Source organism: Procambarus clarkii, chromosome 48, assembly GCF_040958095.1.
Source record: "Procambarus clarkii isolate CNS0578487 chromosome 48, FALCON_Pclarkii_2.0, whole genome shotgun sequence".
Classification (NCBI taxonomy): Eukaryota; Metazoa; Arthropoda; class Malacostraca; order Decapoda; family Cambaridae; genus Procambarus; species Procambarus clarkii.
The window spans coordinates 8650716-8666760 of NC_091197.1; the positions used below are offsets into that span (position 1 = coordinate 8650716).

The 16045-nt window shown below is 37.0% G+C and overlaps 1 protein-coding gene across 21 annotated transcripts in view; it reads left to right on the forward strand.

Moving 5' to 3' along the window:
* Positions 1–16045, forward strand: part of CLIP-190 (Cytoplasmic linker protein 190) — a 166996-nt gene that overhangs the window by 91308 nt on the left and 59643 nt on the right. For 11 of the 21 annotated variants that reach the window (XR_011222340.1, XM_045752840.2, XM_045752829.2 and 8 more), the window contains 4 exons: positions 1272–1424; positions 4679–5011; positions 8843–9017; positions 9940–10177. Coding sequence is in view for 20 of the 21 variants with exons in the window: in XM_045752840.2 (XP_045608796.1) it covers positions 1272–1424; positions 4679–5011; positions 8843–9017; positions 9940–10177 (899 nt within the window). In the remaining variant the exon portion in view is untranslated. The remainder of the gene's footprint in view (positions 1–1271; positions 1425–4678; positions 5012–8842; positions 9018–9939; positions 10178–16045) is intronic. The other 10 variants (XM_045752831.2, XM_045752836.2, XM_069302560.1 and 7 more) reach the window with 3 other exon arrangements.

Sequence of the window (16045 nt, forward strand, 5' to 3'; positions counted from 1 at the left end):
ACTCTAGGATGTCCAGAGACTTTGCTTTCATGACAAATCTTCAGAATACACATAGTTCTGTGTGTATTCCATGTACAACTTCTAGTCTAGAGTCATTTTATAGAACAATGACTCCTATTTCAATTCGCACCATAAATTTTGCAATATACTTTAGAAAACTATTTTTTAGTCCACCAAAAATGTCAAAGACTTTGGATACCTGCAATTTCACCCAAGGTCTCGTGATGGAAATCTACACTGTTTAGCACGAATCGGCCACTTTGCACAGTGGTAAAATTGTAAAACTTATTACTTTTTTTTTGACACCTGGTAATCCCATGCAATATATACCTGAATTTACCTTAGGGCCACTAACACTAGTGGCCTTGACGAGGACAGGAATCCTCATTTCCCTTGGTAGTCGAACAAAATTATTTTCTTTAGGACAGAATATCTACACTCAATTTGTCTAGCAGCAAAAAAAAAAAAAAATAAAAATAAATAAATAAAAAATAATAATTAGCATTTACCAAGTGCCGAGATTAGACTAGGACATGTCACTGGAGGAGATCGGAAAATTACGTATCTTTGAAAGCTACACATTTTTGTAAAAGGTGACACATAATCCAGAGCATTATTGCTGGTTGTACTTTCTCTGTACTTTGTTAGGTGAGGTTTTCTTCATCAGAACTTGAAATAAAATTAAACTACACAGGCCTCTAACCCTTACACGGTTTTAGTCACTTTCTGTGATTACAGTACTGTACCTCCTTTGCTTGAATTGTCCTGTGTTTTTCCATTTATCCTATGAACTATTTTTTTTTGTTATGCATGCCACAATGTAGGACTTATAAGTAGCTGATCAATTTAAGGATTAAAAAGAAGGAAATTAGTTATGTTCAGTATTAAAAAAGGAAATTGGTTATTGTTTAGTAAATTGTGTATATAAGTGAACAGTATTTTTTTAAGTCATGGCACACCTTAAGTGTATGTGTAGCAGTGCATGCTGCACTGTACTTTAATTACAGTGCAGTATATTGCTGAGGTTTTATCAATTTTTTTTTTGCAAGAAAACTAGAGTTGAGTTTGTGAAAAGCACCTTTGTAGTAAAGACATTCATTTCTTCCCTAGCGTTAGACTTAACTCGTCGTTCATTTTTCTCAGATTTATGGGTCTCTGACTCCCCACCCATGCCAATAGAATAAAGAATTCAAATACAGTACAGTAATATATTTAAGGATGAATTGAAACATAACATTAGACTACTGTAACTTTTTTTTCTCATTTTCCAGATGCATCTATCGTGCTGACAGAGGACACTGACAGTTTCATCATTGGTGACAGAGTATGGGTGGGAGGTACCAAGGGCGGTGTCATTTCATACATTGGAGACACGCAGTTTGCACCAGGAGAGTGGGCTGGGGTCACCCTTGATGAACCTATTGGTAAATTAGATTTTATGCTAAAGTCTAGCATTTTTTATTTTCTTGTATTAGTTTTATAGTAACAACACTAATTTAATCATTCAAAAAATGACTCCCTTAACTACCATGCTTTAATAGTACTGTACCTTAAACTTGCATAGCCTAGTTCCATAAGCCAGAGTAATATAGTACCTGAAACTAATACAATATTGATTTAACATGATTTCATGAGTTTATGATGACTCAAAATAAAGTAAATCTTATGTAAGTTGAGGGGTTTATGTTACCATTATAAGATTCTACTATTTTCTGACCACCTTTGTTTGCAATTACTGTGCATTTGCATATGGCAGACTGCTTACAAAGGTTATCCTGGAAGCACACACAAGCCAGTGCAGTGACTCATTCGTAGGTCCATTTGTCGAGGTATGGCTGCACTGAGGGTTAGTCCTCTCAAGACAGGTCATCCACAGAGAGTGGTCTACTTTGATCATGCTGTCTTCCACCTTATAACGCAGGAAGATCAACATAGGTCCTCCATTAAATTGTATTATATTTATGCTATCACTAGGCCTTTAGGGACAGTCAATATTATTAAGAGATAGGTCTGAGGTAAGTACGTGTTTTAACACCTTTGATGTTTATTACTTTACTTAAGCATCATCTACATCAATAGGGAATCTTGGAAAAAAAGAGTTTAATGACAAGATCCAGCAACCACTTGGTAGGAAGTCATTCCCATGGAGCTGGTGTATGAAGCCATAGTCTCTAGTCAGTTCCCTCGAGATTGACTGCCTTGACTATCATTGTAGTCAAAAATGGGAAAATACTGGAGAATAATCTGGTCCTTGTGAAATGCATAATAATGGGCATTCAACAGTAACATTAAGTACTACATTACTCTGAAAAACATTGCTCATTCACCTAATTACAAGATCTAGTCTGAATGTGTTGAATCAATCATGTGCAGTCACCCGTGGTTAAGGCATGGCACATTTTTTGTTTTGTTTTAAACGAAGACTAGGATTCATTAGAGCTGTCAAATGAAATACTTAGTGAAACTGCAAGTAAGAACTGTTATCCTACCTCAGCTCATATGAAGCCTGCTCCTAGAGTCTCAATTATTTCATGAGAATGTTCTTTGAAACTATTACAGTATATAGTAACTATCATATAAGGAACCAGGTGAAACTGCAAGCAAGAGCTGTAATCCTACCACAGCTCAGTTGAAACCTGCTCCTAGAGACACTTTCACAAACAAGACGTATCAAACGTCCGCATACAGATGTAGCAACCTGTGGCCTTTGGAAATGATGTAGTGGCAGAAAAAGAGCCTGGCTCGGACAATCGGAACAGATCAAGCCTACCCAAGCCAGCCAGTGATTGGAGGCACCTGTTCTACTTTCTGCCAAGGAATAGTTCTGAGGCATTCTACCAGATGTCTCCACCAGGCCTACTGGGAAATGCATTTTTGAGGGGGTTAGGGGAATGGAATATAGAGGGGAAGTAGTCGACCTCTGAAGCTGCTAACTCATCTCCATCCACCTTTCATGAAATGGATCTCCTACTTTGAGTCCCCACACACAGGCTTGAATCAGTTTTCATTGATTGCTGCCTAATGAAATGACTTGCACATATGCTCTGTCGAAATCCTTAACCAGGGGAGGGAAAAGGATCCCAATGGCACCAACTCGAACATAATTGGATCACGAATAAGAAAGTTACATATTGCAAGCAGTTGCAAGCGCTTCTTCAGACATGAAATTGGTCTGAAAAATCCCCCCCCTCGCAATCATTTTAACATGAGCACAGTATTAGGATGACAAATTTTCTTATGAACATAGAGGTATGTTCCTCAGTTGTGATACCAGAACCTTAAGATTATGTTGCATTTAGACATTCTGATTGTACAGTATAGCAATATAAAGTGGTTATAGTATTTAATGTGTGCTTAAACAATGAAAAGGGATAAATAGTTAAGTGTGTGTTGGGGTCAACTGTGAGGTTAGATCTGAACCTTTTCTCTCCTGTTGTCTGTAATAGGCGAGTATATTAGGGTAAGACACTTGTATTCGAAAAGATAAATTTATAATGGTCTTGGGTGAGTTAAGCGGTAGGTGGTGTGCATAGTGGTTAGGTGTGATCCTGTCCGTTCTTGAAATATATTATTCTTAGTTTTTTCTTTTGGATTGTTATTTCCTTAGCTAAACGAACTAGAGGGTTCAATTCCTGAACCGATTATGTGCCTCTGTAATCCTTTACACCACCACCCATGGGATGGGTATGGTGTGCATAATAAAGAAAGAAATTTAATTGAATTGGCTATCTTGACTTAAGTGAGAAGTATGGGTGGAAGCACTTACAGTACAAACACGTAAGGGTGGGTAAAAGGAGCGAAAAGTAGCCATAGTAACGCAAGTTCAAAAGCCCCACGAGTGGGTGGAATAACAGCCAAGACACTGAAAGGTTGTGGCAATATACATATATTGGTATGCTGGTTCACAGGCATGGAGAATGTGAAAGATTCTAGATTAGTAGATCAAAGCACAAATAGTGCCATTGTCTTGGTTTATTGGTATATCCAGGATGTGTGTACAAGTTATGAGAACTTGTACATTGGTTGTGCAGATACACATTCCTGTTAGAATAGTTTTGGAGTACAGTACTAGATCAAAGCAGCAATAGTGCCATTGTACTGAGGTAGGGGTAGCAAGGATATACTGTATGTACAAGTTATATAGACATTTTATAATTGAAGTACAGGTACTGTACAAAATGTGAAAAAAAAAAATTAGAATGAAAAGCTGAGACAAAGGTTCAAGTACAGTATTGTAGTTTGAATAATATGAGTAGGGAATATTGTTCCTAGTGTGAACTAATTAGCAAATTATTATCCAGGGAAACCTAGAGGGTTAGGTTTAAAATGAACTGTGGGAGGGAGAGTTCTAATCCTACTAAAGATAGTTGGCTGTTGTCTTCTCGTGCACCCGCCAGTATTAAAGCTGAAAAAAAATAATGTTCCTAACTATATTTATATTAGGGTAGCTGGAGTTTTTTTTTTTTTTTAATATTGCTATTAAAATGTTGCTTTATAATTTGCTCCATATTCCTATGGAGCAGATTATAAGGCTGAATTAACATTGAGTTATAGATTGATAAATGTATAATTAAAACATTAATTTATAATTGTCTTAATCATGATATCACAGAGGTATAAACTGTATTCTCTAAATAAATAAATAAATTGTAACTAAGTTATTTACTGTACTTTACAGGTAAAAATGATGGAAGTGTTGCAGGTATACGCTACTTTCAGTGTGAGGCTAAAAAGGGAGTATTTTCACGACTCACTCGACTCTCTCGATCTCATCTCACTGATCAAGACATAGAGATCCTGACCTCACGATCTTCCTCAGTTGGGGCAGAGTCTCCAAAATCCAATGGGACTCCTGCAACAAGTGTGGCCTCGGGCCCCACAACTACCACACGTAAGATCACACCATCCAGTGCTCCCACGAGCGCCAAACCTTCTGCTACTGCTGCTTCTGTTAAGTCAGTTTCTCCTGCACCTGCTTCCACACCCAAGAAAACCTCTAGCTCTGGTCCAGGTATATGCTGATCAAGCTTGAAGTATTGCTAGTGGTAAAGATGGCTTTTGTGCATTCTGGCATATATAAAATAGTATTTTTCATTTAAGCTTTCCTTTTTTTAGTTATTTATGGCAATGCATTGCAGATTATTAGAATATTAAGTGCTTTCTTTTTATTGGGAAATATGTTAGTGTAGAAAACAAAATTGTAATACTGAAAGGCCAAGAAAGTTTTAAAGTATTATTATTCAGATTGTAAAGGGCAAAGCCAATGCCTGTTCAAATACAAAACCCTTTTAATAAGGATGAATAGTTTTATCAATAAAAGGAAAAGTTTATACTTTTGTTCATGTTAGTTTCTGTTATGTGAAATGGTATTGCGGTCATACCGAGCAGATGTTACTTGCCTAGTTGTGCTTGCTGGAGTTGAGCTTTGGCTCTTTGGTCCCGCCTCTCAACTGTCAATCAATTGGTGTACAGATTCTTAAGTCTATTGGGCTCTATCAAGTCTACATTTGAAACTGTATGGAATGTGCCTCCACCACATTACTGCCTAATGCATTCCATGTGCTAACTACTCTGACACTGAAAGAATTATTTCTAATGTCCCTGTGGTTCATGTTATACTTTACGAGTACAGTATTAGTAGTGAAAACAAAAGCCATATTGGCCTTTGCAGTGTGAAAAGTGGGCAAGCATTAAAGTAAGCTCATGCATAAGATATAACAAATTTACTGCAAAACGAAAAGAAAGAAATATGAACAAATTTACAACAACACTTGATTTTCATAGCTTGGCTGTTACACAATAACAAAAAGATTCATTAAGTGAACACATAAAAGTTACATTAATCAATTTATACAATGAGAACAACTTGGGCTTACGGAAGATTACATGTGAAACACCACAACCTGTATACAAAACAGATGGAAAGCAGATCGTGGCTGCTTGCAATGTTTTTTTCTGGAACACCTGAGAGAGACTGGTTGGTGCTGGTTAGGGATATTTATACCCCTGCTGGTGATATCGCATCCTGTGTCAACGTCGCTTAGAATGAGGAACTGGCAGGGTAACTACTGCCTGTGAGGTGGGATGATGCAGGTGGTGAGGGAGGCCGGGGAGGGGGTGTTGTCTATACAGGGTGGCTGGCCCTGGCTGGAACTCCAGAATATATGGACAATATTTGTAGATTTGTAGCTCTTGTTGGTTTGGAGCATTCATTGTGAGTAGGCAGTCAATGATGAAGGCAAGAGGGAAGAAGCAGTTTACCCTGCTATGCAGGAAAATTGTGTGACACTGTGTATGAACACTTACCCTGTCCAGCTGGAAAGGGCAATTGAAAATCCTCCCAAATAATGTCAGAAATTTTGAAAATTAAATTTATTTTCTCTTTTATTCCTTCCTGGAAGTTATGGTAATATTACATGTTCTGACTAGCTATAAATCCTATCAACACAAGTATTGATGGTCAGCTCTCTCTTAGGGAGGGCAAAGTGCTTGAGTGGGTGGGCCACGCATCCTCACTATTAGTCAAACATAAGATTTCAAGTGGTTTTGCATAGCCAGAACCCTCCAAACATAGGCAACCCACCTAGTGTATCAAGACTCATTAGCCTGATGAAATGTTATTATTGTAGTGCTTTTAATTTTGTTTCAGTGTCGGAATTTTGATGCTGTGGTTGAAACTTTAAAATTATGATACATTGAGCAGGAGAACAAGTTGTGGTGGAAATGGATGGATGGATGGTATGATGACCATAATTGTCCCATGATTACTGGTCTACCGTGGGTCTAGTAGGTTCTGAACTTTGAGTAATAATAATAATAATATTTACAAAAGGTACAATGGGTTGGTGAGATTACATTAGAGTAATATTTTGACATTCTTGCAAAGCACTAGTACCCATACTAGCTATAATATTTTTCATGCGAACCTGGTGGCCCCACACCCATAACAAAAACCCACCCACCTATTGATATATCCAGCTAAACACCCCACACAATGTCAGGAGGGGTCAAGTCCAACATGATAGCTTACTGACCAACTAGTTAGTATTCTTTAGTCCTGGACATAATCCAGGACTCAAGTTTACTCAGATATGCTCGATACACATGTTGGTGTATATAGTGGTCTGCAAACATTACCATATAAGCAATATGAAATGGTTATAACAATAAGATTTACATTGAATCTAATGTTGCTGATACAGGAGCTAGTGGTAGAACAAATAATTCTGCCCTGCTGATATGATTTATAAAAGGTTGCAAGAAGGGTGAGGTGACGAGCCATTACATTTGTAATCCGTTGTCATATCACCCGCTACTGGAATCATATTATATCTCAAGAACAGCCAACATATGTACTTCTGTAATTTAGGCTACTATTACACACACAAATCACACTAACGTGATGCATCAAATGAACAAATCCACACGGGCAATCCACAAGTGTCTGGGATGATCCCGGACGCAGGTTCGAATCCTCGTCACGGCCCTTGTGGATTTGTTCATTAGGCTACTATGCCAAAAAGTTGTTCCAGTTTGCCTAGAATTATTGTCAGCAACTAGTGAACACGAGAAATGTAGTCACATTGAGGACATCTGGAAAATTTTACCAGGTTAATTCCAGTGACCATGTAACTAATGTTTTTGCTTTGCAGTGGTATGAATATAGTGAATAATAGAATATAGATATGGTTAATGTTTATAACTAAATATATTGGATATGGGCAAAATGCCCTTTTGTTCAAGTACTGGGGCTTGGGTGTTCTATCAGTTGGTGCACACTGAGACTTTAGACAATGCCATTTAATTTTTAATATATCCATTGTTTTCAATATACAGTACTCATTTCATTTTTTGTCATAGAACACTATATCCTTTTTCAATTCACATCATAATAAATAGTTTACTGTTTTTAATCCATCAAAAATCAGAATAGATTTCTTAAGTGTCTGAAGAGAGGTGACTTGACCCTATGACCCTATGATTAGTGTCCAGCACAAGGGAAAGCCCAGGAAGAGCCCCCTCTTCACCCTTTATGTGGCAAATCACCAATGTAGTGCTGGCTGAGGCCAGATGGTTAGCCAAGCCACTCGGGAGATGTGTAGCAATGCATTCCACACTGCTGCCATATTTAAAATGCTATGAGATTTCACTCTACTCCTTTTGTGGAAGTTGGAGATGAAAAGGCCCAAGTCCTTGCAAAACTTGCTGAAAAGCTCAAGTGACAGAGCCTGATGCTGTGAGGAGATTGAACACCAAAAACTTTTAGATTTAGCCAGATCCAAAGGGGAGCCCTTCTGGCCAGGGTACCTTGTCCAATGTGATCCCTGAGGAGTGGAGCCTCCTAGTTGCTTGAGATCTTAACACCTTGGCATTGTGATGATTGCATAGTCATTAAAACAGTTCATGCAGTTTGGGGCATGACCTCATTGCCATCAACAATTAATTTTTGCTTGTTCTTATTAGTAGGTATAAACATTGTGAGTGAAAAAGTTTAACATTGGGTTGTGCACTTACGGGCAAAGCCAGGCCTTCCTTGCGGTGCGATGCGGGTGGCCCACTGGGTCAGCGAAAGTGTTAATGTGAGAGGTGGCGCTTTCCAGGTACAGATGGCTGGTGCAATGAGTCATCCTCCTCTAGTTCCAACAACTGTCAATTTCATATAAAAATTTGTTGAAATTGCCACCAGTCAAAACTATCTTTTATCTAAGGATTTTTTTTAATCTACCAAATACATTAACCATTTTTGCTATAAATACAGTATTGGGCTTGTCTTGTATTGACAGGGATATTTTTTATAGTACAGGTTGATGTTTAGTTTACTAAATGCCTTATTTCCTTTCAGTTTCATCTTCATCTGATCCGAAGGTTGGGGATCGTGTGGTCATCACCAGTGCTGTTGGTTCCCGACACGGCACCCTTCGCTTTATAGGGAAGACAGACTTTGCCGATGGTATCTGGGCAGGAGTGGAATTGGAAGAGCCTACTGGCAAAAATGATGGATCAGTCGCTGGCAAAAAGTTAGTAATTGATCGCATCTTCGTACGTGGGTCTTTGTATTGTGTGTGTTAAAAGGAAAAACTAGAGGTGTACTAATATATTGACAGCAATGGAGTCTATTTTTACAGTATGGTTAAAATATTTTGGCCAAGCAGTGAATAATTGATACCTAATATTTCTGCCACTGCCCAGCGCTTGAACCCAGGTCATTCTTGCTAGTGATGTCACTATCCACTATACAGGTTACGTGTTAAATCCCAAGTTATATTTCTGTGAAAGATCATGAAAAGATACAACACTATACAGTAATGTGAACAAAGATTGCTTTTTATCTAAGGATATTGATATGTGGAATATATTCTCCTGAAGTGCTGTACTATTTGGACACATCATAACACAAATGTAAAGTTCCCAGTTTATGCACTGCATTATGTATCATAATGCAATGTCATCTTCAAAGACTGCTTTTTGTAGGGATGTGATAGGTTGTCTTGCTTCCTCTATCATCCTGTATATAGAGGCAAACACTGAAGCTCTGAATTTCAATCATATTATGTACAGTATTATAATAGAAGAAAAACAAAATTGTACTTGCCTACACTGGTTTAAATTGGTTGATGTAAGCAACAATTTATTTTTGTATTGTGACGTTGCTTAGTATAAGTATTAGAATACAAGGAATTTTATTAGAAGGAAGTCATAGTTGGGAATTACACAAAAATATAGTATCCAAGATAACAAAAGTATTTTTTTATATTAATAGTGGTACTGCAGATGTTTGTAACAAACTCCAGTTGGAGATAAGTAGGCCTGTGTTAAAAAGATCTGATATTTTTAAAATATTTGACAAAATCTATAAAGTTTAGACACCATAAGCATAACTCATTCTGTAACTAAAGTTTTTAATACAAATAGATAATGTTACTTTCATTTTTTCCATAGATACTTTGAATGCAAAGACAAGTATGGACTCTTTGCTCCCATTGCTCGTGTAGGCAAATGTGCCGGCAGCGCAGCTTCACCCCGTCGGACTTCTGTAGTACCCCAGACTCCCCGTCCCACAATTCGGCGCTCCAACAGTAGGGAGTCTCTGGGTGGATCGTCTGTTGCCTCGTCCACCGCTTCATCCGTACGGGGTACCCGGGTAAGACTTGGCGTCACATCCCTCACACCAGGCCAGGTACGGTGTCTCCCAACTTCTTGCTGTTATTCGTGGATGTAATCCTGAGCAGTGGCTTTGTGAAAAGTCTTTTCATATGAATACACCTTTCAGATGTACACGAGTATTATAGATGTGATTTGGTACTGTAGCAAAGACTAAATGAATGTTGGGTCATAATAACATTTATAAATTTTAAACTAAAGTGTACTGAAACTTTTGAATAATTATTAATAATAAAGATTAATTTGACCAGAAGCATCATTAGAACTTCTTGGGCTACTTGCATAATGTTATTGAGCCTTGTTTGTAGTCATACACATCACTGTTGCACTTGTCCATTGTTGATGCCATGATGGATTGGTGTTTATAATAAAACTTTTAAAAGCCACTGCTTTAGTGGATCACAGTATAAGCAGCAGAAATATGGGGTAAGCTAGACCAGCCTTTCTGGACATTGATCAGTAGCTCCAAAATTTTAATGTAGAAAGATAAATGTCAATTTTCATGTGGACATTCATGGTCCATTGTTTAACAAGACTCTTGAGTTTTATTCGCATAAGCAAATAATTTTAGAATGTTATTCTGCTAGACAACTGTAATGAGGTTAGAACAACTGATAGAACAGTCAATTTATTTACCAGTATTTAATAACAGCAGAAATTTTTACTCTTCTAGTTGTTTGTAGAGAATGAGCTATGTTTACACTTTTGTTCTGAATGATCTTGGCTCTTGGGCTTTGTCTCTTAGCTAATATAGTCGCTCCTAACACTCTTGTTTTTTTAGTCATATCTTTTTTAAAAGGGTGAATGGACCTATTTCTCCACTATCCACTTGCTCACTACTCAGACGAAGAAGGGATAGTGTACAGGTTTTAGCATTTTGGTGTTCCAGACACTCCAGCTAGTGCCTCGTACCGTATCTGGGAGGGCTTCCTCATGGCTCCCTGGAGTTAGCTACCTGGATATCTCCACATGTATGTCACACTGGGCTTTTGTGAGTCATAAAAAGCCTACTGGAGACCAGATCCAAAACCTTCCTTACATTGTTAGATGTTGCAGTTCTTTTAAAAATTGTATTATATCTATCACTTGTTTGCAGAGTTTCTGCATTATATATGGCTCTGTCTTTCATGACCTGGCATTTCCCATTGTAGCATTTATACCTAATATTCTTCACATTAATTTACTCCTGATACTTGTATTCATTATGGCATATGTCCTCCATGCATGTATGTTTCTCTGTGTGAGCGTGTGTATTACATTACTATCTTGTATTTGCTATTTTACTGTTTTTTTTTTCTACCGGTATTAAGTGCCTGCATAATTGAGCTATTGGCTCTTTTTCCCTGCCTTTTTAACCCCGGTTAGAAAGGCGGTTAGAAAGGACCCCACCTTTCTAACCAATCTACTTTCCACTATGTCTACTACATATATTTTTCTCTAACACACACACACACACACACACACTGGAATTAAATTACATGGATGGTGAAATACTGAAGAAACTGTTCATGACTTGTGAGACCAAAACTGGAATATGCAGCAGTTGTATGGTGCCCAAATCTCAAGAAGCACATAAATAAACTGGAAAAGGTGCAGCAACATGCTACCAAATGGCTTCCGGAACTGAAAAAAAAGAGTTATGAGGAGAGACTGGAGGCATGCCAAATCTAGAAGATAGAAGAGGCGGCGATATGATCACCACTTACGAAATACTAACAGGAATCGACCAAATTGACAATGAGGAATTTGTAAACCAGCAACTTCATGAACAAGAGGACATAGATTCAAGCTAAGAAAACAAAGGTGCTGAAAAAATATTAGAACGTTTTCTTTTGCAAACAGAGTGGTAGACTGTTGGAACAAGTTAGGTGAGAAGGTAGAGGAGGCCAAAACCATCAGCAGTTTCAAAGTGTTATACGACAAAGAGTACTGGGAAGACGGGACACCACTGTGTCTTGTTCGTGAAGTTGCTGGTTTCAGGAATTCCTCTTCGTCAATTTGGTCGATTCCTGTTAGTATTTTGTAAGTGGTGATCATATCTCCTTTTTTCTTCTATCTTCTAGTGTTGGCATGTATAATGCCTCTAGTCTCTCCTCGTAACACCTGTTTTTCAGTTCCGGAAGTCATTTTGTAGCATATCGTTGCACCTTTTCCAGTTTGTGCTTCATTAAATTTGGCCCCATACAACTGCTAAAGATTCCAATTTTGGTCTCACAAGAGTCGTGAACAGTTCCTTTAGTATTTCACCGTCCATATAATGAAAAGCAAGGCTGAAGTTGGAAAACAACACATAAGGTCCTCTTACAGTGTGTCTTGATCTGTGTGTGTGCGCACGCTTTAGTGTTTATGAAGGGTTTTGTTGATAGCTGAATATTTGAGGTATGTAGACATTGTCAAGCTGGTGGTATATGTGATGAAGCCTTTCTGTAAGATGCCAGTCACAAACAGTGCTTTACCAACCTGTCCCTCAAAAAGATAGTATCCATTTCTACTGTGGATGGAATGTACAGAATATGGATTCTTGTACGGAAGAAAAGTTCTACAAATAGTGGATCAGACAGACCACGAACCTGAACTAACCTGTCCTAAGCCTAAATCAGCAATCCTAGGCCTAACACATGCACTCTTATGCCAATAATTAAGTAAATACAGTATATGTACTGTACTATACTATATTTGGCCTTGATAAATTAGGTATAGCTGTTGCCTTTTTTTTCTCGGGTCCTCTACAGAATTAATAGTACAAACCTTGGATGTATTTTGGGTGCTTCCAAACCTTAGTAACTACAGGCATTGCCATTTTTAGACGACAGGTTGTTTTATTTAGTGATTATGTACTAATGGGACATCAGTTTCATTCTTTTTCTTATAATGCAAAAGTAGTAACAAAACCTAATTTTGTAACATGGTGGGGGGAACACCATTAGATATTAAGATATTAATGGTGATGGTACATGGTTTTAAATTATCTTTAGACAGTGTTTTATTAACAAGGTGCTGCACGATATACATACCTACAGTGATCTATTTGTCCTCACTCGAGAAGCTGTTATTGGAAGTTAAGAATTTCAACAGCTTTATTTTGTTTGGTCTTGCATTGTCCTTAATTTTTAATTTTTTTTTTTACAATTTTGTTTTTTATATATTTTCTCCTAGTTAGTTTTCTATGTTTCTTCTTTATAATTACTGAAGTACAGTATAGTTCTCTGTTGGAAAAAGCATAAGGACCAAAATTTCCTAAAAGCATTAAAAATGAATCGTACAGTGTGCTGAAGGTAATTTACATAAAAGATGTTTACAAAGAAATCCATTGTTAGTGCTGTAGATAGTAAACTACTGCGTTATGTACGTAGACATCAGAAAGGTGAGCTTGGCATTACTTACATGGTATTAAAGACTTCAATTTAGAAATTATTATTCCTTAATAATAGATACCTTCCTTGGCCATTTTTAAAACTGCCATTAGTATGAAATATGATTAATTTCCATTTTTATAAAATTAACACATTCTGATATGGCATTTATATAGCGTAGCTTTATACACTGTACATTACTCTTGTAGTTCTTATAATAATAATAATTAAATAAAAATATACATGGGGTGTATTGCATTGTATTGCAGTTTTAATTTCTAAAGCACTAATGACAGACAGCAAACTGCCAGTGTTAGTAAGGCTCTAAATTTTTGAGCTCTATAGCCAATCTGGTTTAACTCTTTTTAAGGATAAGTTCTTACCAGCAATTTTTGTTTTGTGTTTGCTTCTATGTAATGAGTACAGTAAATATTATCAGTACAGTACTTTATCTGGTTAATTTGTTAATTCTTAAAACTCGTTAAGGGATCCCATGTTGCGTGTAAATTTGGCAGTGGAAGCTGTACAGGGAAGGTTTTTGGGACAATTTTTTGTTTGATTTTGAGGTCTTAGATTAGAACACCCCCATTTCTTATATAAAATATTTAGGTTTAGAAGCTTTATTTGTAAGTGTGTTATGCAGATTGTTACAGGTGTGGCTGAGTGAACAGGTTTATATCTGTAAAACTTTGTAGCTCATAATTAGTGATGAGACTTACATTGGCAAAACATATACACTAGTATAAAATTAGATTAACTTGCTTAGGCTAAATATAACAGAAATTTGTAAAGAAGTTATCACTCCTCTTATGTAAGAAAATTTAAACTTTGGCCATGATCCAGTAATGTGCATACCGTACATGCTTACATCCAGTGCCCGTTCCATACAAATGTTCTGGAGTGTCTCCTGCACCCCAAGATAATCCCACCAAAAAATCAAATGGAAGGCAGTGGTTATTGTTTCTGTTTGTGAGTGTAGAAATATACTGTACTTTATACAGTGCTCGTGGCTGGAAGTGATGGGAGTACTTAACAATAAGGCCTTGGTAGATGTGTTGAAAGTGGTGTGGGGAAACGGTGAACTTTGGGATTTATCATGAAGGCCCGATTCCTATTGATCTTGTACTGTACTGTACTGTATAACTTGAGGTTCACATTCCACAAATTTTCATGTGGCGAGGTTTTCACTGAACAAATAACTTGTGGAAAGAAAGGGCTGACTGTATTGTTCTTTGGAGTTTAATTGGCTGCTAACTAGCATTATTGAGACAGTTTCCCAGGTTTAATGAGTAGACTGGATGGGTATAAGGGTGAGAGGGGGATGGATTTAGATAGAATGCGCCTAGTGTAGGCCAACGGGCTTGCTGCGATGTTCCATAATGCTTATGTTCATATTTCTATACTCATTTGATATGGCTTTATATAAAAACAGAGATAGTAGTCAAGCTCAGATGAAGTCAACAGTTTCCTTTGTCCATAATAATTATATAAATTTCTTGGTAATTATATTGCTACTTGAAAAGAATACCATTAAATAGGACTGGAATTGTAAGTGCAACTATGGTGGCATTTCACCATTTCCTCATTTTTAGTGTACATAGAATAGTGTATTTTAAAATTAGTAGTTTACATTTACAGTAAGGCATTTTTTCTGACTACATAGATTTTTGTATTGTTTATGCCTTCTGTCATATGTCAGTATATTGTTGAGTATGTCCCCTGTACATGATTATCGAGTCATGTATGATAGCTGGTTTAGCCTAACTCATGGTTTTGTTGTATTCACCTCAGCATGTTAAGATATAAGTAGCACATACGTAACCAGCTTCATTATACATGCATGCACAAGAAATATTTGTATCAAATTATGTCCCCATTATTTTGCAAAATGGTTTACCACATTCTCTGTTGCTCATGAATGTTACTTGGCACTGTACATGTTAAATTAAAATGGTAACAGTAAAAGCATTTACAAGACTAGATTCATGAGAGATGTTTAACAAAAGTGCCTAAGTTGGCCTGTTAGGTAATGTGGAAGGTTATTTTGCTGTGGATAAAGGAAAATTTGCCTTTGAATGGTCAGAAACTAAGTTTTATTTGGTGACATCTAATTGTTACTTTTTACCAGTGAAGATTTTACAATGTGATCTGTGTGAAGGAGCAGTATGCTGGCGACTGTAATATGTGAAGGAGTTTCAGAATTCTTCACAATATCTTGTAGCTGCAGAGCTGAATTGTTTGTGATATTTAAACATTTTCTTGACCTTAAACTCTGTTTCATTTGGTCTTAAGTTCAAGAGCTGTACAGTAATTTTGTGTATGTAAAGCATGTTGATCAGTGGAAAATCTACCTGGTCACTGAAAGGAAAAGTTTAGTTTCTGTTCCTTCAAAGTTAAAAAGTTTTGAAAATTTACTAATTTTTATTAACTTTTAGAAATATTGCTACAGATATATTTATTAGGAGTCAAATTAAATATTATGTTAATTGGACTATGATATGCTTATGTTTTAACATAGTTCCCCTTTTCTT